This window comes from Theropithecus gelada, chromosome 7a, assembly GCF_003255815.1.
Source record: "Theropithecus gelada isolate Dixy chromosome 7a, Tgel_1.0, whole genome shotgun sequence".
NCBI classification, from domain to species: domain Eukaryota; kingdom Metazoa; phylum Chordata; class Mammalia; order Primates; family Cercopithecidae; genus Theropithecus; species Theropithecus gelada.
This window is the reverse complement of record NC_037674.1, coordinates 16,817,191-16,841,090: the sequence shown is the minus strand read 5'-3', so window position 1 is coordinate 16,841,090 and position 23,900 is coordinate 16,817,191. Positions and strand designations below refer to the sequence as shown.

The following is a 23,900-nucleotide window of genomic DNA, read 5'->3' as shown; positions in this document are numbered from 1 at the left end:
TTTCCCTTCAAGAATACCAGAGTAGATATGGGGGCAACAACCAAGAAACAGAAATTGAGAAAAAACAAATACCTGTGGAGTAGAATCTAAGGGTGGGAAAAGGCAGGACAGGGCAGAAGACTGCTGCTTTTCATTAGGAATAAATTACATCGATGTATGTGGACATACAGAGAGTGTGTGTATATGTTAAGTGCATATGTTATTTCAATAATTAAAAAATAAACTTGGGCAAGATGTAGAAAAGATGTCATGGTTTATTAATTAGCTTTGTTTTAGTGATTCAGATAAAGTGTTCTTACCACAAGGGCCTTCTCAGACTCTACAATGTTCCATTCCCGGTTCCGTTGGTTGATGTAACTGTGGGGTGAGTAAGAAGGATGAGTCAATGGCTGTGAAACAACGGAGGGAGGGAACCACTGAGCCCTGAACCCGGATATCTATGGGGTCAGTGCAGCACAAAGTGTACAGGCCACAGGCTTGCCTGATAATTTTGGCCAAGGTCTGTGGGCCAAAAATAGGCTCCATAACACACCTGATAGCGGATATGTTCTTGGTCCGCTGGCGGTCCAGGGCCTCTGCCCGTTCCTCCAGCTCATTCAGCTGATCTTGGATTTGTTTGGCCTTGTCCTGATCCCCCAGATCCTCAGCCATGGCCTACACAGAGAGATGTGTGAGTTCTTGGCTACATACAACTGACTGTATATCAAGTATCCCCTTACTTCTGGCACAGGCAAAGGTATCTCATGTGGTGAGCAAAGGACAGGAGATGTGGAAGAAAACGCAGAAGTACTTTACAAATACAAGACATAATTTATATTATAGTAGTGCACAGTACAGTGGGGAACACCTTCCCATATAGCTACCTGGCTGTGGGTCCCTGGCGGCAGCAGAACGCCAGGCCTCACAGGGTGGCTAAACCACCATAACAAGGCCCACCCCAACCCGGTGTGAAGAATGGAAAATCACCAGCCACAGGTGGCCTCGACAGTGTCATCTGTCTGTTCAGACTCAGTGCTGAATACCACCCAGGGTCTATTTTATTACACAGGAAGCTGAAGTGACTAGAAAGTAAGAAGACTGGCACGCAGGAGATCAGTTTGAATTTAGGGAATGGAAAATGGCCAAGGAACGTTACCCAGGCGCCAAGAACACACTGTGTTGCTTATAATCGAGCCCAGAATTTTCTCCCAATCCTGCCACCACTAACTTGGCAGAGGATGAACAAGTTTGATTTCTACATCTCCTTACAGGATGAGGAAAGAGGCTCGAGTACAACTCCTTACCTTTTCCTTCAATAGCTGAGTCTTCTTCATAGCGTAGTTGGGTGGAGCTTTTCTGAACCTTTCTTTCTCTTTTACAATCTGTACCAGAGAGGAGATACCAGCAGTGAGGTATTCCTAAGCTATTTTTGCAGACAGGCTAAGTGAGCCCATTTTGGATGCAAACAGCTAGTTACAAGGGGGCTGCTCTTCCTATGGCAGTGCCATGCCCCAGAGAGAGACAGAGCGGGTTCATTCCAAGGGATACTATGCTGCTTCCCGGGTCACGGAGATTCTTCTGGGACAGTCTGAAGGAACATGCACCAAGAAACAGCAGCCCAAGGGCCTGGTAGTGTAAGGCTAGCCACTGTCCAAGAGAACAGAGATCAAATAATTTTACCAAGATGTTTTAGAGAAGGAAAACTCTTGAAGGATCAAGCCCAGCAGAACACAGATCCCGGAACCCTAAATACACTTTAGTGTACGTAGCCTCATTTGTTGTCTCATCTGAACTCTGAATACACTCCAGTCTATGTTAGCCTCATCTGCACATGAGAATGTATAGAAAAAAGCTTGATAAACAATAAATAATAAGGTAGTAATATTAGTATTCCCTCATTTTCATGCATAGCTAAAAATGTCAAGATACAGGGAAATAAAAGAGAATCATGTTCTTCTCTCAACATTGGTTCTTGATGAACTTCCAGGCTCTGGGGCACCAGGTTTCTTACCTCTTCAATGTCCTGATCATTGAATTTATAATTAAGAGCTTCTTTAATAGATAATTCCTTTTTATTGATTTCATCTAGAGTGGGCAACTGCATGCCAGCAGAGAACATCTGGATCAAAAACACGATACAAGGTTATGAGTCGGGATTTTGGAAAGATATTTTTCTCAATATGCACGAACAACTGCTAGGTAATCTCTAGCCACGTACCGCTTCTTTCCACTTCATAAACTCACTTTCGGTGAATTCTTGGTTTGAGACAAACTCTAAACGGAACACGCGTTGGTCATTGCCATGCCTACATGAAAGAGAGACAGCATCTCCAAGAAATGTGCATGTTGACTGTAGTACAAGTAAAGCAACCTTACCAAACTATGTACTACTTATATATACCTGTTGGAGCGGTTCTCAATCCTAGCTACCCTATAAAATCATCCCAGGCTGTTTTAATGGGCAGCCAAGATTGAGATCCCAAAGCTAGCACTGGAAACCAAATGGGCTTGGTCAGAGCTTCAAAAGTCAGTTTATATTAAAATCCATTACAGTCAGCATCAACAATACGCAACAGAGCCTGGGACAGGGGTACATGCCTGTGGTTGCAGCTCCTCAGGAGACTGAGGTGGGTGGGAGGATCACCTGAGCCCAGGAGTTCCAAGCAGCAGTGCACTATGATGGCACCTAGAACAGTGCCTGGCACACTGTACATTCGGTAAATATTTGCTGAGTGAATGACACTTTCATTTTATTGAAGAGGAAATGAAGTCCATAAAAATGATCTTTCTTGTCACACATGAGGTTATGAGATAGAGCCAGAACCAGAAGCAAGCCTCTTGGCCATGCTTGCCAAGGAAATGCCAGCGAGGCTCCGGGAGGGTCTCTTACAATGCGACATTTCCTTTCTCTGTGTCCTACCACTTCATATATTTGGTTCCCCCAGAGGAGAGAATATCCTACCTTCCCTATAGACAAAGATGGAATACAAGTCTCCCTCCAAGTGTACCTCGTGGGGATTGCATAAATAGCATTCATGGTAACAAGGCACATCACACAGAGAGAATAGCAGCCCCCAAAGCCAGTGCCTGTTTGAAGTGGAAGCAGAAGCTGCCCCAGAAGTGCCTCCTACCGTAGTTGCAGTCCTTTGTTTGTTCTGGTGCCACCTAGCTGGTAAACTTTGGCGGTTTCCACAACACCTGTAATCTCAGCGACCTAAGTGACAGGACAGAGACACCAGTCAAAACCAGACTCTTCCAGGGCTTTCCACAACACTCTTCCTTTGCGTCTCTCTACCTGAACGCAGACAACTGATCGAGCGCTGAGTAGAGTCTACAGCTGCCAGGGGTTCCGGACACCCTTCTCAGGTTTAGAATGCAGATGGCCAAGCACAGGGAGCCTTGTGCCCAGGAGGAGCAAGTGCCAGCAGAAGAGGAGCCTGGTGGGGCCCACTGGCAGCTTTTCCTCCAACTAATTCTAACTTACGAGGGATGTATTTGGGATTTCATCGGTTGATTTTTATCAGCCAAATGTGAAGACCATGTAGGTCAGTTTCTGTTGCCAAGCATTTCAGGATATGGCATGGCTGCAGGTCCTCATACAAGAAGATAGCACACGTAAAAACCAGACAACTAAGAATAAAACAAAACAAAAACAAGTCAGGCTGGGCGCCGAGGTTCATGCCTGTAATTCCAGCACTTTGGGAGGCTGACATGGGAGGACTACTTGAAGCCAGGAATTTGAGACCAACCAGGGCAACACAGAGAGACCCAGTTTCTCTTTTATTTATTTATTTATTTTTTTGAGATAAAGTCTCACTCTGTCGCCCAGGCTGGAGTGCAGTGGCACGATCTCGGCTCACTACAACCTTTGCCTCCTGGGTTCAAGCGATTCTCTTGCCTCAGCCGCCCAAGTAGCCAGGACTACAGGCATGCACCACCACGCCCGGCTAATTTTTTGTATTTTTAGTAGAGATGGGGTTTCACCATGTTAGCCAGGATGGTATCAACCTCCTCACCTCATGATCCGCCCACCCCTCCCAAAGTGCTGGGATTACAGGCATGGGCCACCGCGCCCAGCCGAAACCCAGTCTCTACAAAAAAGAAAAAAAAATTAGTTGGGCATAGTGGTGTGCACTTATAGTCTTAGCTACTCAAGAGGCTGTCGTAGGAGGATTGAGTACAGGAGTTCAAGGTTGCAGTGAGCTATGATCACACCGCTGCATGCTAGCCTGGCCAACAGGGCGAGATCCTATCTCAAACAGACTGGGCAGTGTCTCATGCCTGCAAACCTAGCATTTTGGAAGGCCAAGGCAGGAAGATGGCTTGAGTCCAGGAGTTCCAGATCAGCCTGGGCAACATGGTGAAGACACTGTCTCAAAAAAAAAAAAAAAAAAAAAAACCCCAACACCTGGGCTGGGCGCGGTGGCTCACGCCTGTAATCCCAGCACTTTGGGAGGCCGAGGAGGGCAGATTATGAGGTCAGGAGATCGAGACCATCCTGGCTAACACAGTGAAACCCCATCTCTACTAAAAACACAAAAAATTAGCTGGGCGTGGTGGCGGGCACCTGTAGTCCCAGCTACTTGGGAGGCTGAGGCAGGAGAATGGCGTGAACCCAGGAGGCGGTGCTTACAGAGAGCCGAGATCATGCCACAGCACTCCAGCCTGCGTGACAGAGCAAGACTCTGTCTCAAAAACAAAACAAGAAACCAACACCCAGCACTTTAGGAGGCTGAGGCCAGAACATCACTTGAGGCCCAGAGTTTGAGACCAGCATAAGCAACAGAGAGAGGCTGTCACTACAAAAATTTTTTTAAAAATACCAAAGTAAGGCCGGGCGCGGTGGCTCACGCCTATAATCCCAGTACTTTGGGAGGCCGAGGCGGGCGGATCACAAGGTCAGGAGATCGAGACCATCCTGGCTAACATGGTGAAACCCCATCTCCACTAAAAATACAAAAAATTAGCCAAGCGTGGTGGTGGGCGTCTGTAGTCCCAGCTACTTGGGAGGCTGAGGCAGGAGAATGGCGTGAATCTGGGAGGCAGAGCTTGCAGTGAGCAGAGATCATGCCACGGCACTCCAGCCTAGGCAACTGAGCGAGACTCTGTCTCAAAAAAAAAAAAAAAAAAGGAAAATTAGCCAGGTGTGGTGGTGTGCGCCTGTAGTCCCAGCTACTTGGAGGCTGAGGCACGAGAATCTCTTGAACCCAGGAGGCAGAGGCTGCAGTGAACTGAGATCGTGCCACTGCACTCCAGCCTGGGAAACAGGGTGAGACTTTGTCTCCAAAAATAAAAATAAACTGAAAAATTAAAAATAAGGCTGGGCTCAGTGGCTCATGCCTGTAATTCCAGCACTTTGGGAGGCCGAGGTGGGTGGATCACCTGATGTCAGGAGTTCAAGACCAGCCTGGCCAAAATGGTGAAACCCCGTCTCTACTGAAAATACAAACATTAGCCAGGTGCAGTGGTGGGCACCTGTAACACCAGCTACTCAGCAGGCTGAGGGAGGGGAATTGCTTGAACCCGGGAGGCAGAGGTTGCAGTGAGCCAAGATCATGCCATTGCACTCCAGCCTGGGCAACAAGAGTGAAACTCTGTCTGAAAAATAAATAAATAAATAAATAAATAAATAAATAAATAAATAAAAATAGGCCAGGTGAGGTGACTCACGCAAGCACTTTGGGAGGCCGAGGCAGGCAGATCACAAGGTCAAGAGTTCAAGAGCAGCCTTGCTAACATGGTGAAACCCCATCTCTACTAAAAATACAAAAATTAGCCAGGTGTGGTGGCGGGCGGCTATAGTCCCAGCTACTTGGGAAGCTGAGGCAGGACAATTGCTTGAACCCAGGAGGCGGAGGTTGCAGTGAGCCAAGACCATGCCATTGCACTCCACCCTGGGTAATACAGTGAGACTTCATCTCAAAAGAAAACAAACAAACAAAAAAAAAAAGGCCGGGCGCGGTGGCTCACACCTGTAATCCCAGCACTTTGGGAGGCCAAGACGGGCAGATCACAAGGTCAGGAGATCGAGACCATCCTGGCTAACACGGTGAAATCCCGTCTCTACTAAATATACAAAAATTAGCCGGGTGCGGTGGCGGGTGCCTGTAGTTCCAGCTACATGGGAGGCTGAGGCAGGAGAATGGCATGAACCCAGGAGGTGGAGCTTGCAGTGAGTGGAGATCACGCCACTGCACTCCAGCCTGGGTGACAGAGCAAGACTCCGTCAAAAAGGAAGGAAGGAAGGAAGGAAGAAAGGAAGGAAGGAAGGAAGGAGGGAGGGAGGGAGGGAGGGAGGGAGGGAGGGAGGGAGGGAGGGAGGGAAGGAAGGAAGGAAGGAAGGAAGGAAGGAAGGAAGGAAGGAAGGAAGGAAGGAAGGAAGGAAGGAAGGAAGGAAAGAAATGGTAAAACATAATATAAATAAATAAATAAATCCCAAAGCGTTGGGATTATGGGCGTGAGTCACTGTGCCCAGTCCACCTAGACCACAGAAGCAGTGCTGGAACATACATAACAACCTGTATCAGTTCGGAGGGTGTTTTTTAACCTCAATACAATTCCCTGGCATAGAAGTCACTTGGTATGCAACACGAAACTTTTCATTCAGTGGTTTTTCAAATGAACATATCTTTTAGATTATGTAACTCCCAATGAACACTTCATAGATGCCTCCCTTCTCCCTTTTATACTGAAGGGGGAATAGAGAAAATTATTCTAAATCCAAATCTTCCAGTCCCTTGGGCTCCAAGTCCTCTTCTTGGCGACAAGTCATGAAGGATTCCTGGGCACCTCAGACTGTCACTGCTCTATGGGGATCCTACTTGGAGTCTACTTTCCATCGAATGCTGACAAAAGAGTGACAGATTTTTTCAGTGGCTCCTGCCCTCAGTTGAGACTAATTCTATTGAAAGCATGGACAATTGTCCAAGGGAAGAAATACCAACCCGGTAAACTGGTTTGCTGTTGTGGTTTCCAATGCCAATCCGCACAAAACATCCTGTGACAGTTTTAGCAAAGAAGGGCATGTGACACCAACGTTCTAGTTTATGTCGTGATAATCGAACCCGATTCAATTCTTCAGGTAAGGAAACTGGTTGGGATTTTGGAGGGATCTCTTCTTTCCTAAGAGGAAAAAAGGGGCACTGGAAAAAATGTTCATCATAAAAACAGAACAAGATAGAAAAATAATATCAACTCCTCAAAACTTAACCAAAGTACATGTGACTAGCCTAGGAGGAGAAGTAAATGAAGCACCAGCAAAGACTTGTAATAGGATCTTGTTCCTGACCAGTAGTGTGAACTGTTTCAAATGAGACTGCCATCTTAGATAACCCATCAGAGTAAGAAAATGAATGAAAGCTCCAGGCCAATCTGAGCGTGACATGAAGTCAGTTCCTACCTTCCAGGCCCAGGTGAAATGTCCAAGCGCACAGGCTAGCAGCCAAATGAATGGGCTGACGTGCTGGGGAACTCAGTTCAGCAAAACCAAAGGTAACCAAGTCAAAGTTAGTGGCCCAAACAGGGCCCACTCTTCCGCAAAAACCCACCTATCCTGCCTACTAGACCAAAATGTACAAGAGCTTACTCCTCTTCTTCATCAGATGACGATGTTCGCGATGACCGGTCTGACTTCTCACTGGATTTGTCATCCTCTTCCTCTTCTTCATCATCAGAGTAGACCTCACTGGTTTTTAATGGCTGTTTTTTGGCAAGGAGCTCAGCTAGAAAGAAAGGAGATGTTTACCTACGTTTTCTCAACAAGAAAATGAATTCATTCTTGAAAAAGAACTGGAAATGGAAGAGGACTCAAATACACAGCTCTGTCCTCTCTAGACTGGATTGTGCTAACTTGGGGTATATACAGAAATGAGTTAAAACACAGAGTTGAAATTATTCAGGTGCCAAATATCAGACCCCAACAGATGAAAAAAGGGCTGGAAGACTGATACTAAGTAGGCAGAAAGGGTAACCAACACTACTGACAGTTCTCGTTTATGGCACTCAAGACACTTGACTATGGGAAGGAAAGAGGTCCCCCTCTTGATGACTTCAGAAGCTTCTGAGGAAAACTTCAAATAGGAGAGTGGCTGAATCACCACTGGTACATCTACCAATGAACTACTGTGCAGCTATAAAAAAGGAACGTGGGGCCAGGTACAGTGGCTTATGCCTGTAATCCCAGCACTTTGGGAGGCACAGGCAGGTGGATCACTTGAGGTCAGGAGTTTGAGACCAGCCTGGCCAACATGATAAAACTCTGTCTCTACTAAAATACAAAATTAGCCAGGTGTGGTGGCTGGCGCCTGTTATCCCAGCTACTCGGGAGGCTGAGACAGGAGAATCGCTTGAACCCAGGGGGCAAAGGTTGCAGTGAGCCAAGATCGCGCCACTGCACTCCAGCCTGGGCAACAGAGCGAGACTCTGTCTCAAAAAAAAAAAAAAAAAGGAACATGGCCAGGCATGGTGGCTCACACCTGTATACCCAACACTTTGGGAGGTCGAGGTGGGTAGATCACTCGAGCTCAGGGGCTTGAGACCAGCCTGGGAAACATGGTGAATCTGCATCTCTACCAAAAATACAAAAAAACTAGCCAGGAGTGGTGGCTGAAAAAAAAAAAAAAAGAGAGAGAGAGAGAGAAAAGTGTGTATAGTATGCTACCATTAATCTAAGATGGGAGGTGAATCTGTGTACTTATGATTTAAAAAGAAAAAAGAATAATATAAAACAATTTTAGGCTTGGAGTGTTGGCTCACACCTGTAATCCCAGTACTGTGGGAGGCCAAGGCAGACGGATCACTTAAGGCCAGGAGTTCAAGACCACCCTGGCCAACATGGCTAAACCTCATCTCTACTAAAAATACACACAAAAAAATGAGCCAGGTGGTGGTGCACGCGTGTAGTCTCAGCTACTCAGGAGGCTGAGGTGGGAGAATTGCTTGAACTCGGGAGGTGAAGGTTGCAGTGAGCTGAGATCGTGCCACTGCACTCCAGACTGAGTAACAGAGCGAGATCCTGTCTCAAAAAAGAGAGATGCACAGATGGACAGATGGACAGAAGGAAAAAAATAACCGCAATGGATTAAAACACATAAAGCATGTTAAAAATCGTGAGTTCACAAGGATATTCAAAACAAATAAAACTCATCGGTCATCTTTGGAAGTTGCTAAGAATTATCTCTCTCTCTCTCTTTAAAATATTGCGGAAACAGGGTCTCACTATGTTGCCCAGGCTGGTCTTTTTTTTTTTTTTTTTTTTGAGACCCAGGTTGCAGTGCAGTGGTGCGATCTCCACTCGCCGCAAGCTCCGCCTCCTGGGTTCACGCCATTCTCCTGCCTCAGCCTCCCAAGTAGCTGGGACTACAGGCGCCCGCCACCACGCCCGGCTAATTTTTTTGTATTTTTAGTAGAGATGGGGTTTTACCGCGTTAGCCAGGATGGTCTCGATCTCCTGACCTCATGATTCGCCCGCCTTGGCCTCCCAAAGTGCTGGAATTACAGGCATGAGCCACTGCACCCGGCCCCAGGCTGGTCTTGAATTACACATGTGAGCCACTGTACCTTGCCAGGAACTATCTCATTCTTTCAAAAACTGGTAAACGAAAGGAAAATTAATCAAGCATTTATCTTGCCTTTCCTGTTCAAAATGTGCCTGGGGGGTAACTCAATAGCTGATTAGAAGTTTCTCTTTATAGAAGCAGGCTAGATAATGAATGAAGAAAGAATGATAGATTTGAAATATCACCATTTTGCAACTCCTAATGAATTAAATTATCTAGGTAATGACCATCAATGGCTACTAGGACAGAACTATTATTTCTTTTTTTTTTTTTTGAGATAGAGTCTCACTCTCGTTGCCCAGGCTGGAGTACAATGGTAGGATCTTGGCTCACTGCAACCTCCACTTCTCGGGTTCAAGCGATTCTGGTGCCTCAGCCTTCCAAGTAGCTGGGACTACAGGCATGTGCTACCACGCCTGGCTAATTTTTATATTTTTAGTAGAGATGGGATTTCACTATGTTGGCCAGGCTGGTCTCAAACTCCTGGCCTCAAGTGATCCACTCACTTTGACCTCACTAAGTGCTGGGATTACAGGTGTAAGCCACCGTGCCTGGTGTGGCTATTTTTTGTATTTTTAGTAGAGACAGGGTTACACCATCTTGGCCAGGCCGGTCTTGAACTCCTGGCCTCAAGCAATCCTCACGCCTCAGCCTCCCTAAGTGTTGGGATTACAGGCGTGAGCCACTACACTCAGTCCCACATTATTTTTTGTTGTTGTTTTTTTAAGATGGAGTCTCACTCTGTTGCCCACGCTGGAGTGCGGTGGCGCAATCTCGGCTCACTGCAACCTCTGCCTCCCAGATTCAAGGGATTCTCCTGCCTCAGCTTCCTGAAGAGCTGGGATTACAGGCACGTACCACCACAGCCAGCTAATTTTTGTATTTTTTGTAGAGACGGGGTTTTACCATGTTGGCCAGGCTGGTCTCAAGCTCCTGACCTCAGGTGATCCGCCCGCCTTGGCCTCCCAAAGTGCTAGGATTATAGGTGTGAGCCACCGTGCCCAGCCCCCACATTATCCTTTCTAATTCTTCACCCCTCTCTATACCCACGTCCTTTGCTATGTGCCTTAGTCATTCTTCCTGGGCCCATAGCGACACCGTGCCAATTCCAAGTCTAGGCCTTAAGAGGCATGTGTGTCTCTGCTTGCCCCTTTTATACTTCTGTCATCACCATATAAAAGTGCTCGGGGTTTACTGGCCCAAGAAGGAAGAGAGAGGAAGAACAGACCTGGCTACCACCTGTAGCTTGGAGATAATTCCAGCTGAACTCATCCCATCAGGCGGGTGAATTGCAGTTGAACTTCAGATGCATGAGCAGGAACAGGGGTTAGTTTGTTACTTCACATTATTGTGATAACAGCTAACTGATAGGATTGTTAACAACACAGACTGAGAGACAATCCGATATCATGTGTCTCCTGATGGAAATACATACCACTACCTAAAAATCAGCCTTCCCCAAGAACAAGCAACAATGACAACAACAGAACAAACCCAAATCTGACCAATTCTGTAGCTCTAACTACCCATTTATAGGAAACTCAAGGGACTACAAACACATTCAACAATAAAAATGAGATGCAGTCAGCATCATGAGAAACCAGAAGACGAATGACCCAGTTTCTTCAGCAAATACACTGCAAGGCAGGGCAAAAAGATATGGGGAAGAAAACATACAGATTAAATGCCTTAAGGGACATAACAGATCACAATGTATGGACTTTAAGATCCTGATTCAAGTGGTCCAATTATTGTTTTTTTGAATTACAATACAAATAGAAAAATTTGAACACTGACTAGATATTTGATAAAGAGTTCATTGTTATTTTTAGGTGTAATAATGGTATTATAGTTAGGTTTAAAACAAAAGAAAAGTACTTATCTTTTAGAGGAACATATTGAAATATTTATGGTTAAAATATAATAATGCTGGTATTTGCTTTAAAATAATCTGATGAAAGGATTATAGATTTAACAAGACTGGCCAAGAGCTGACTGCTGAGGCTGGATGATGAGTTCATGGATGTTTATTGTACTATTCTCAGTATGTGTTGGAATTTTATTTATTTATTTATTTATTTATTTATTTATTTAATTTATTTATTTGAGACGGGAGTCTTGCTGTGTTGCCAGGCTGGAGTGCAGTGGTGCAGTCTCGGCTCACTGCAACCTCCGTCTCCTGGGTTCAAGCGATTCTCCTGCCTCAGCCTCCTGAGTAGCTAGGATTACAGGCACGTGCCACCACACCCGGCTAATTTTTTTGTATTTTTAGTAGAGATGGGGTTTCACCATGTTAGCCAGGCTGGTCTTGAACTCCTGATCTCGTGATCTGCCCACCTCGGCCTCCCAAAATGCTGGGATTACAGGCGTGAGCCACCGCGCCCGGCCTGTGTTGGAATTTTATATGAGAAAGACACAACAAGAGGGCAAAATAAAAACGGACACCAGGAAGTCAAATCATATAAAGACACAAAGTAGCCATTACCTTTCCCCCCTTACCTGTTCTGTTCTTTCGTTTTTCTCGCTCTGCTTTTAGCTCCTCCATGGCTTGAGATTTCTTATCTAGTTTCTCATCCCGCTTGGAACGCCGTTCCTTGTTGTGGGATGTTACCTAGGAAAGGAAGGATATATAGGATGGCTCCCTTTACCAACGGCTGATAAGATTCTCTAAACCCACTTAATGCATTTAGTCCTCCAGCGTTATTCTATATGGGTTGCAGAAACTTAGAGCTTGTAGTGTAAGGGGAGAGAGCATCCTCTTGTGGACAAAGAGGATAGCGCAGTAAAATAAGTCCTGTCCAAAATGCCTAACAGCAAGTTCAAGAATTATCCAAATAAACTCTTTCTGGAAGAACACGCTAGAACACAGCTAATGTTGGGATTACAGGCATGAGCCACTACACTCAGCCCCACATTATCTTTTTTTTTTTTTTCTGAGACGGAGTCTCATTTATCATTTTGATGATAACTACAGATTACTTTCCCAGCTATATTTATACCAAGTAAAGGATGACATACATCTAAGTAAACATCATAAGCATCTGGCTACCTAGGACAGGTTGTTTACCAACTTTTCCTTAAGGGATGCTCACTCACTAGTGGGCTGCTTTTTTTTTAAACAGAGCCTCGCTCTTCTGCCCAGGCTGGAGTGCCATGGCACGATCTCAGCTCACTGCAACCTTCGCCTCTGAGGTTCAAGCAATTCTTGTGTCTCAGCCTCCCAAGTAGCTGGGATTAAAGGCATGAGCCATCGTGCCAGGCTAATTTTTGTATTTTTAGTAGAGATGGGATTTCACTATGTTGGCCAGGCTGGTCTCAAACTCCTGGCCTTGAGTGATCTGTCCGCCTCGGCCTCCCAAAGTGCTGGGATTACAGATGTGAGTCACTGCAGCTGAGGGCTGCTTTTTAAATGCAGACTTCAGTGAAAGCTGGGCACAGTGGCATATGCCTGTAGTCTCAGCAACTCAGGAGGATTGCTTGAGACTAGGAGTTTGAGGCTACAGTGTGTTATGACCGTGCCAGTGAATAGCCACTGTACGCCAGCCTGGGCAACATAACGAGACCAGAGAAGGAAGGAGGGCGGGAAGGAGGATGGGAAGGAGGACAGGATGGAGAAAGGGAAGGAGGAAGGAAAGGGAAAAAGAAATAAAAAAAGAAAAGGAAAAAAAAAAGGAAAGGAAAAAGTGCTAAGGAGTTAGTAGCACAGCTGATGGTGAAACGCTGAGATATGTCCAGAGATTAATGATACCATGCCACAAGTCTTGTACTAATAAGCTTAGGCTGATTAATATAAACCCACCTTTTACACACACACACACTCAAAACAGAGGTTTATTCTTTGGACAATGAAGAACACTGAATCTCCTACCTGAGATTCTTGAATCTGTGTCAGCTTTTTCTTTTCTTGCTCCTCTTCTTGCTTTTTCTTCTTTTCTTTCTTTTCTTTCTTTTTGGCTGTTTTTAGTTTTTTCTTGATTTCAAATCTGGTTAAAAGATATTTGTTTGGTTTTTAACTAGCAATGAAATGTATGTAAAAACTGATTTCTATTAGATAGGAGAAAGGAACTAAGGGAAAGGAGCTAATAGATATTTTGGCTTTCCTGCAAGAAACTCTCATGTACCTTTTAAGTACATTAAAAATATTTAATATGTTAATTACAACAAAATATAAAATATTTTATTGCATTAAGTTGGAATATGTTTATAATGACAGAATATGGGCCAGGCACAGTGGCTCACACCTGTAATCCCAGCACTTTGAGAGGCCAAGGCGGGCAGATCAGGAGATCAAGAGATCAAGACCATCCTGGCCAACATGGTGAAACCCCGTCTCTACTAAAAATACAAGAATTAGCTGGGCATGGTGGTGCACGCCTGTAGTCCCAGCTATTTGGAAGGCTGAGGCAGGAGAATCGCTTTAACCCGGGAGGCAGAGGTTGCAGCGAGCCAAGATCTCACCACTGCACTTCAGCCTAGCGACAGAGTAAGAATCTGTTTCAAAAAAAAAGAGAGAGACAGAGAGAACATATATAGGATATTGCTGTACTCATCTGCGCCACTCTAGCCTGGGCGACAGAGTGAGACTTCATCTCAAAAACACAAACAAACAGGCCAGGCGTGGTGGCTCGCACCTGTAATCCCAGCACTTTGGGAAACCAAGGAAGGCAGATCACGAGGTCAGGAGATTGAGACCATTCTGGTCAAAATGGTGAAACCCCATCCTTACTAAAAATACAAAAATTCGCCAGGCGTGATGGCACATGCCTGTAATCGCAGCTACTCAGGAGGCTGAGGCAGGAGAATCGCTTGAACCCAGAAGACGGAGGTTGCAGTGAGCCAAGATCGCGCCACTGCACTCCAGCCTGGACGACAGAGTGAGACTCCACCTCGAAAACAAACAACAAACAAACAACAACAAAAACCACACAATGACAGACCATTTCACACCCACCAGGAAGGCTATTATCACAAAGAGGAAGGCCAGGCACGGTGGCTCACACCTGTAATTCCAGTACTTTGGGAGGCCAAGGCAGGAGGATCACTTCAGTCCAGGAGTTGGAGACCAGCCTGGACAACATGGTGAGACCCTGTCTCTACAAAAATTTAAAAAATTGGCTGGACATGGTGGTACATGCTTGTAGTCCCAGCTACTTGGCAGGCTGAGGTGGGAGAACTGCTTGAGCCCAGGAAATTGAGGCTGCAGCAAACCATGATCATACCACTGAACTCTGGCTAGCCTGGGCAACAGAGTGAAACCCTGTCTCAACAACAACAGAACAAGGAAATGACAAGTGTTAAAGTGTTAGTGAAGATGTGGAGAAACTAGAACACTTATTGCTGATGGGAATCTAAAATGGCGCAACAGCAGTTTCTCAAAAAGTCAGAGTTATCATATGAGCCAGCAATTCTACTTTCCAGTATACACTCAAAAGATCTGAAAATAGGTACTCAAATTTTTGTATATAAATGTTCACAGCAGCACTAGTCACAATAGCAAAAAGGAGAAAACACCACAAATATTAATCAATAGATGGATGGATAAACAAAATGTGGTATATACATAAAATGGAATATTACTCAGACGTTAAAAGGAGTGAAGTACTAATGCATGCTAAATGGATAAACCTCAAAAACACACTAAGTGAAAGAAGTCAATCACAAAAGACTGCATATTATGATTCCATTTATATAAAATATCCAGGTTGGGCATGGTGGCTAATGCCTGTAATCTAAACACTTTGGGAGGCTGAGGCAGCAGGATTGCTTGAGGCCAGGAGTTCAAGATCAGCCTGGACAACACAGTGAGACCTCGTCTTTAATAAAAGTTTTAGGCCGGGCGCGGTGGCTCAAGCCTGTAATCCCAGCACTTTGGGAGGCCGAGACGGGTGGATCACGAGGTCAGGAGATCGAGACCATCCTGGCTAACATGGTGAAACCCCGTCTCTACTAAAAAAAAAATAACAAAAAACTAGCCGGGCGATGTGGCGGACGCCTGTAGTCCCAGCTACTCGGGAGGCTGAGGCAGGAGAATGGCGTGAACCCGGGAGGCGGAGCTTGCAGTGAGCTGAGATCCGGCCACTACACTCCAGCCTGGGCGACAGAGCAAGACTCCGTCTCAAAAAAAAAAAAAAAAAAAAAAGGCCGGGCGCGGTGGCTCAAGCCTGTAATCCCAGCACTTTGGGAGGCCGAGACGGGCGGATCACGAGGTCAGGAGATCGAGACCATCCTGGCCGACACGGTGAAACCCCGTCTCTACTAAAAAATACAGAAAACTAGCCGGGCGAGGTGGCGGGCGCCTGTAGCCCCAGCTACTTGGGAGGCTGAGGCAGGAGAATGGCGTGAACCCGGGAGGCGGAGCTTGCAGTGAGCTGAGATCCGGCCACTGCACTCCAGCCTGGGCGGCAAAGCGAGACTCCGTCTCAAAAAAAAAAAAAAAAAAAAAAAAAAAAAAAGTTTTAAAAATTGGCCAGGTGGTGGCACACCCCTATAGTCCCAGCTACTTGGAGACTGAGGCGGGAGGATTGCTTGAACACAGGAGATCGAGGCTTCAGTTAACTATAATCACGCCACGGCACTCCAGCCTGGGCAATGGAACGAGACCCTGTCTCGATAACAACAATAATAATAAATATATCCAGAATAGGCAACTCTAGAGAGACAGAAAGGAGATTAGTGGTTGCCTAGGGCTGGGAGGCTTATGGGGAAATAGAGGAGTGATAAATGCTCTAGAATTAATTGTGGTGGTGATTGCACAGCTCTGTGGACATATAAAAACCACTGAATTATACACTTTAAGTGGGCTATTTTAAACAAAGTTTTTTTTTAGAGTCAGTGATAGTTTACATTTACATAATGTTCTTATGTATATCATCTCACTTGAGGTTTACAACAACCCCTGAGGAGGAAACTGAGGTCAGAAGAGAAAGTGATTTAACTCCGATCACCCCGCCAGCGAGTCTGACTTGAACCTAGACCTTCTGACTACAATGTCAGTGCCCTTTCTACAACCAGGCTCCCTTTTATGCTTCCTGCCCCCATGAAGAATCTAACAACTGAAAATGACATCTCACTACTGGTGCTGCTGGCTAGAGAACACGATGCTCATGGTGCTTACATAAAAAGACTACGAAGATTAAATGCGATCCATATAAAGACCTTTTAAAGTAAAAAAGATGTGGGAAATTCCAGAGTTTCCATATTGCACTGCCCTGAAGCTAAACAAATGAACTACAAAAATATCAATTTTCTATGATGGCTCTGAACCTCTGTCTCAATAATCAGCACACTAAACCATTCTTACAGTCACTGAAAAAAAATCACTGAAGCTGGGGGTGGTGATTCACACCTGTAACCCCAGCATTTTGGGAAGCTGAGGTGGACGAATTGCTTGAGGTCAGGAGTTCAAGACCAGCCTAGGCAACATGGCAAACCCCCTCCCTACAAAAAAAAAAAAAAAAAAAAAAATACAGCGCCAGGAGAGGTGGCTCATGCCTCTAATCCCAGCACTCTGGAAATCCGAGGTGGGTGGATCACCTGAGGTCAGGAATTCCAGACTAGTCTGGCCAATATAAAAAATTAGCCAGGCTGCTGGGCGGGGTGGCTCAGGCCTGTGTAATCCCAGCACTTTGGGAGGCTGAGGTGGGCGGATCACGAGGTCAGGAGATCGAGACCATCCTGGCTAACACAGTGAAACCCTGTCTCTACTAAAAATACAAAAAATTAGCCGGGCGTGGTGGCTGGCGCCTGTAGACCCAGCTACTAGGGAGGCTGAGGCAGGAGAATGGTGTGAACCTGGGAGGTGGAGCTTGCAGTGGGCCAAGATCACACCACTGCACTCCAGCCTGGGCGACAGAGCGAGACTCTGTCTCAAAAAAAAAGAAAAACGAAAAATCAGCCAGGCCAGGCCAGGTGTGGTAGCTCACGCCTGTGATCCTGGCAGTTTGGGGGGCCAAGACGGGAGGATCATTTAAGGTCAGGACTTGGAAACCAGCCTGGCCAACACAGTGAAGCCCTGTCTCTACTTAAAATACAAAAATTGGCCAGGCACAGTGGTCTATGCCTGTAATCCCAGCAATTTGGGAGGCCGAGGCAGGTGGATCATCTGAGGTCAGGAGCTGGAGACCAGCCTGGCCGACATAGTGAAACCCCGTCTCTACTAAAAATACAAAAATTAGCCGGGTGTGGTGGTGGGCGCCTGTAGTTCCAGCTACAGGGGAGGCTGAGGTGGGATAATTGCTTGAACCCGGGAGGCGGAGGTTGCAGTGAGCCGAGACTGTGCCACTGCACTCCAGCCTGGGCGACAAGAGCAAAACTCCATCCCAAAAAAAAAAAAAAAATTAGCCAGGTGTGGTGGCAGGTGCCTATAATCCCAGCTACACAGGAGGCTGAGGCAGGAGAATTACTGAACCTGGGAAGTGGAGATTGCGTGAGCTGAGATTGTGTCACTGCACTCCACCCTGGGCAACAGAGTGAGACTCCATCTCAAAAAAAAAGGAAAGAAAAAAATATTAGCCAGGCATGGTAGCCTATAGACAGCCTGTAGACCCAGCTACTTGGGAGGCTGAGGTGGGAGGCTGGCTTGAATCCAGGAGGTGGCAATTGTAGAGAGCTGAGTTCACACCACTGCACTCCAGCCTGGATGACAAAGCCAGACTGTGTCTAAAAAAACAAACTATTTTTTAAAAGTCACTGAATCAGTCAACTGTCTCATTCACATACGGTGAAAAACATAAAAACTAAGTTTGAGACAAACCGCCTATTACCCTCGAGCTACTTTGTGATTTTGTCATAGGACTTACTGGCCTTACATGACAACATCTTGCTATGCTTTCCACAGTTCAGACATGCAAATTTTAAGCCGTCTGGCAATTCCAGCACAGTTTATTAAGTCCTATTTAATAGTTCCAATATAGGTAAACTTGGAAGCATTCACACTCAAAATAAATGTTGAGGCCAAGCGTGGTGGCTCATGCCTGTAATCCCAGCACTTTGGGAGGCCGAGGCGGGTGGATCACCTGAGGTCAGGAGTTTGACACCAGCCTGGCCAACATGGTGAAACCCCATCTCTACTAAAAATACAAAAATTAGCCAGGCGTGGTGGCGGGCATCTGTAATCCCAGCTACTTGGGAGGCTGAGGCAGGAGAATCGCTTGAACCCAGGAAGTGGAGGCTGTGGTGAGCCGAGATCGTGCCACTGCTCTCCAGTCGGCAACAAGAACGAAAGTCTGTCTAAAAAAAAACAAAAAACAAAAAACACACACACACAAAAAAACACAAAAATCAAATGTCTATTGCTTGCTGCTGACCGAAAGCCAAACATTCTTCTCTAGGATAACTCGGCATACTTAATATGGTCTCCAGAAGGGACAAACAAAACTCCCAGATGAAAAGGAACTAACTGCTGCCAAAGAAAATGCTTCTATTTTCCTTTCATGAGATTAAATAGGTAGGATCCTCATTCTGAGGGCTATTTTATTTCCAAGACAAAAGCCAAGTTTATTTTTACCTTGAAATTCTGTTAGGAGATAAGGAAGAACTACTGCCATATTTAAAACTTTTCCATTTAAAACATGGCAAAAGTTGAAAACATTGAAGCAGCTTCTAAATACCAAAAAGCAATTTAACATTTGACTTTTTAAAAAAATACAAAAACTGTGTTAGAGGGTAGTCAGATACCTAACTTGTACATAATGAGGAGAAATTCCAAGTCTTGAATCCTGTGAAGACAGGGCTCCAAAAAAGAATTTGGGAAATTTTTTCAGCCTAGGAGCTTGAACAATTTGAAGCCAATTTGTAAAATACAAAGCTTTAAAACACCATTTGTTCATTTAATTTTTATATATCATTTGATGTGTTCCCACATTACTCTCAATCATTACTGTATTCATGTTCTAAAACCAAGGCAACCTTATGATTACCTCAATACTTTTTGCTTAGTAGAAATCAAATCATGTACTGATCTTTATCAAGACAAACAATCTCTGTAATTCCCCTCCCTTTTTCTTGACACAGGGTCTCACTCTGTCACCTAGGCTGAAGTGCCGTGGTGCAATCTCAGCTCATTGCAAACTCCACATTCCCGGCTGAAATGATACTCCTGCTTGACTCAGCCTCCCAAGTACCTGGGACTACAGGCATGGGCCACCATGCCTGACTATTTTTTGTAGGAGACAGGGTTTTGCCATGTTGCCAAGACTGGTCTTGAATTCCTGGAATCAAGTGATCCACCCACCTTGGCCTCCCAAAGTGCTGGGATTACAGGTGTAAGCCACCGCTCCAGGCCTGCAATTCCCTTTATTATTTTTTTTAAGACGGAGTGTCCCTCTGTCACCTAGGCTGGAGTCCAGTGGTGTAATCTTGGCCCACTGCAACCTCCGCCTCCTGGGTTCAAGTCATTCTCCTGCCTCAGGATCCTGAATAGCTGGGATTACAGGTGCGTGCCACCATGCTCGGCTAATTTTTTGTATTTTTAGTAGAGATGGGTTTCACCATGTTGGCCAGGCTGGTCTCGAACTCCTGACTTCAAGTGATCTACCCGCCTCGGCCTCTCAAAGTGCAGGGATTACAGGTGTGAGCCACCACACTTGGCCTGTAATTCAATTTATTTATTTATTTTTATTTTTGCTTTTTATTGAGACAGAGTCTTGCTTTCACCAAGGCTAGAGTGCAGTGGCACCATCTCAGCTCACTGCAACCACCATCTCCCAGGTTGAAGCAATTTTCCTGCCTCAGCCTCCTGAGTAGCTGGGACTATAGGTGCACACCACCACATCAGGCTAATTTTTTTGTATTTTTAGTAGAGATGGGTTTTCACCATGTTGGCCAGGCTGGTCTAGAACTCCTGACCTCTGGTGATCCATCCACCTTAGCCTCCCAAAGTGTGTAATTCTCTTTAGAATGCTGCCTGTAGTGCTGTGTTACAGAATAGGTAAAATAATAGGAAATGTGAGGCAGGAGAGGATGTGGCCACAGTGTGTTTTATGGTGTCAGATGGTCCCAGGTTTGAAATTCAGTTCTACCACTTACTACCTCAATCACCTCGGGCAAGTTTCTTCATTCATTCGCTCAACAAGTATTTAGTGCATATCTCTGTGGCAGGTACCCTTGTAGGCACCAGGAATAGAATGGCGAAAAGGACAAAGTCTCTCCCTTCCTGCAGCTTACTCTTTAGCTACCTAATGTCTCTAAGCCTAAGCTTCTACCTCTGTAATACGCTATAACCAACTTCACAGAGCAGTTGTGAAGATTAAATAATGCACATAAATAATATGAATAAAACCTTCTGAATAACGTACATTAGTAAATAAAGCCAGTGGCACTAAGTAAATAAATGTGATTGAAATTTAATACATCATTTCCTCTCATCATGTTAACAATCAACTCCAAATGCAGTCTCCATATGTAGGGCAGGTGTGAAGGAGAGAAAGTATGAGAAAAGAGATGAACGGAAAAGGTGGGGGCGGGGGGGGCACAACGAGGACTCAACCTTACCTTCTTTTCAACACCTCCCTCTTCTCTATGCGATTGAACAGTTCTTGCTCTCTCTCTTTCTCTGTCATCTGTTCCAGACGGGCCCTGTCTTCCTCATCTCCCATGAGGTCTTCTCCATAGCCATCATGGAACTCTTCATCTTCTGAGGAAGAGTCTGAATCTGAACTGGAAGAGGAGCTATTGCTGTCAGAGTCTGACACTTCACCTGCAACAAAGGCCCAAACACAAGATTACACTGTGCTCCAGCAGACAGGCCACAAGCGGCTCCACAATGTTGACAACATCACCCTTCTTCAGGCTACAGTAAAATAAGTTTGTTATTTTACTTGTTTTCACTTTTTTTTTTTGAGATGGAGTTTTGCTCTTATTGCCCAGGCTGGAGTGCAAGTGGCATAATCTCAGCTCACTGCAACCTCCACCTCCCGGGTTCAAGTGATTCTCCTGCCTCAGCCTCCCAAGTAGTAGGGATTACAGGTGTGTGCCACCACACCCGGCTGATTTTCTATTTTTATTGGAGACAGAGTTTCGCCATATTGGTCAGACTGGTCTCGAACTCCTAACCTCAGGTGATCCGCCCACCTCAGCCTCCCAGTGCTGGGATTACAGGCATGAGCCACTGTGCCTGACGTATTTATTATTACTTTTTAAATAGAGTTGGGGGTCTCACTTTGTTGCCCAGGCTGGTCTTGAACTCTTGGGCTCAAGCAGTCCTCCTGTCTTGCCTCCCAAAGTGCTGGGATTACAGGCATGAGCCACCACACCCAGCCCCAATTTATTTATTTTTTTTATTATTATTTTGAGACGGAGTCTCCCTCTGCCCCAGGGTGGAGTGCAGTGGCGCGATCTTGGCTCACTGCAACCTCCACCTCCCGGGTTCAAGCAATTCTCCTGCCTCATCAGCCTCCTGAGTAGCTGGGACTACAGGTGCACACCACCACGTCCAGCTAATTTTTGTATTTTTAGTAGAGACGGGGTTTCACCATGTGAGCCAGGATGGTCTCGATCTCTCGACCTTTTGATCCACTCACCGCGACCTCTCAAAGTGCTGGGATTACAGGCGTGAATCACCATGCCCGGCCTATTTATTTTGTTTGAGACAATTTTTGCTCGTCACCCAGGCTAGAGTGCAGCGGCGCAATCTCAGCTCACTGCATTCTCCACCTCCCAGATTCAAGCAATTCTCTTGCCTCAGACTCCCGAGTAGCTCAGGTGCTCAGCTAATTTTTGTATTTTTAGTAGAGATGGGGTTTCACCATGTTGGCCAGGCTGGTCTTGAACTCCTGACCTCAGGTGATCCACTTGCCTCGGCCTCCCAAAAGTGCTGGGATTACAGGCGTGAGCCACTGCGCCCGGCCCCCAGGTTTTTTTTTTTTTTTGAGACAGAGTCTCGCCCTGTTGCCCAGGCTGGAGTGCAGTGGTGTGATCTTGGCTCACTGGTTCACGTCATTCTCCTGCCTCAGCCTCCTGAGTAGCTGGGACTATGGGTGCCCACCACCATACCTGGCTCATTTTTTTGTATTTTTTAAATAGAGACAGGGTTTCACCGTGTTAACCAAGATGGTCTCAATCTCTTGACCTCATGATTTGCCCGCCTTAGCCTCCCAAAGTGCTGGGATTACAGGCATGAACCACTGCGCCCGGACTTTTTTTTTTTTTTTGAGATGGAGTTTCACTGTTGTTGCCTAGGCTGATTTCAGTCACTGAAATCTCCACCTCCTGGGTTCAAGCAATTCTCCTGCCTCAACCTCCCAAGTAGCAGGGACTACAGGCACATACCACCATGCCCGGCTAATTTTTCTATTTTTAGTAAAGATGAGGTTTCACCATGTTGGTCCGGCTGGTCTCGAACTCCTGACCTCAGGTGATCCACCTATCTTGGCCTCCCAAAGTGCTGGGATTACAGGTGTGAGCCACCGCACCTGGCCTGATTACATGGATAAGTTTTTTAGTGGTGATTTCTGAGATTTTGGTGTACCTATCACCCAAGCAGTGCATACTGTGCCCAATATTTAGTCTTTTATCCCTCACTCCCTCCCTAAGTCCCCAACGTCCATTATATCATTGTTTTTTTTTTTTTTGGAGACAGAGTCTCACTCTATCGCCTGATCTCGGCTCACTGCAACCTCCTCTTCAAGCGATTCTCGTGGCTCAGCCTCCTACTGAGTAGCTGGGACCACAGGAATGTACCACCATTCCTGGCTAATTTTTGTATTTTTAGCAGAGATGGGGTCTCACCATGTTGGCCAGGCCTGTCTCAAACTCCTGACCTCAAGTGATCCACCTGCCTTGGCTTCCCAAAGTGCTGGGACTACAGGCGTGAGCCACCACACCTGGCCCCATTATACCATTCTATGCTTTTGCATCCTGATGGCTTAAACACCGCTTATACATGAGAACATACAGTATTTGGTTTTCCGTTCCTAAGTTACTTAGAAAAATGGCCAGGCCGGGCGCGGTGGCTCAAGCCTGTAATCCCAGCACTTTGGGAGGCCGAGACGGGCAGATCACTAGGTCAGGAGATCGAGACCATCCTGGCTAACACGGTGAAACCCGGTCTCTACTAAAAAATACAAAAAAAAAACTAGCCGGGCGAGGTGGCGGGCGCCTGTAGTCCCAGCTACTCGGGAGGTTGAGGCAGGAGAATGGTGTAAACCCGGGAGGCAGAACTTGTAGTGAGCTGAGATCCAGTCACTGCAGTCCAGCCCGGGCAACAGAGCCAGACTCTGTCTCAAAAAAAAAAAAAAAAGAAAAAAAAGAAAAATGGCCTCCAGCTCCAATAAGTTGCTGCAAAGGCCATCATTTCATTCCATTTTATGGCTGAGTAATACTCTATGGCATACATACACATTTTTTTTTTTTTTTTTTTTTTTTTTT

The 23,900-nt window shown here is 45.9% G+C and overlaps 1 protein-coding gene across 1 annotated transcript in view; it reads right to left on the bottom strand.

Moving 5' to 3' along the window:
- Positions 1–23,900, bottom strand: part of RTF1 (RTF1 homolog, Paf1/RNA polymerase II complex component) — a 69,945-nt gene that overhangs the window by 5,730 nt on the left and 40,315 nt on the right. The window contains exons 4-14 of the mRNA XM_025390315.1: positions 21,027–21,231; positions 13,405–13,519; positions 12,036–12,147; positions 7,565–7,700; positions 6,924–7,101; positions 3,111–3,193; positions 2,198–2,285; positions 1,991–2,098; positions 1,284–1,361; positions 533–654; positions 300–357 (exon numbers count right to left, since the gene is read on the bottom strand). Of these exons, the coding sequence (XP_025246100.1) occupies positions 300–357; positions 533–654; positions 1,284–1,361; positions 1,991–2,098; positions 2,198–2,285; positions 3,111–3,193; positions 6,924–7,101; positions 7,565–7,700; positions 12,036–12,147; positions 13,405–13,519; positions 21,027–21,231 (1,283 nt within the window). The remainder of the gene's footprint in view (positions 1–299; positions 358–532; positions 655–1,283; positions 1,362–1,990; positions 2,099–2,197; positions 2,286–3,110; positions 3,194–6,923; positions 7,102–7,564; positions 7,701–12,035; positions 12,148–13,404; positions 13,520–21,026; positions 21,232–23,900) is intronic.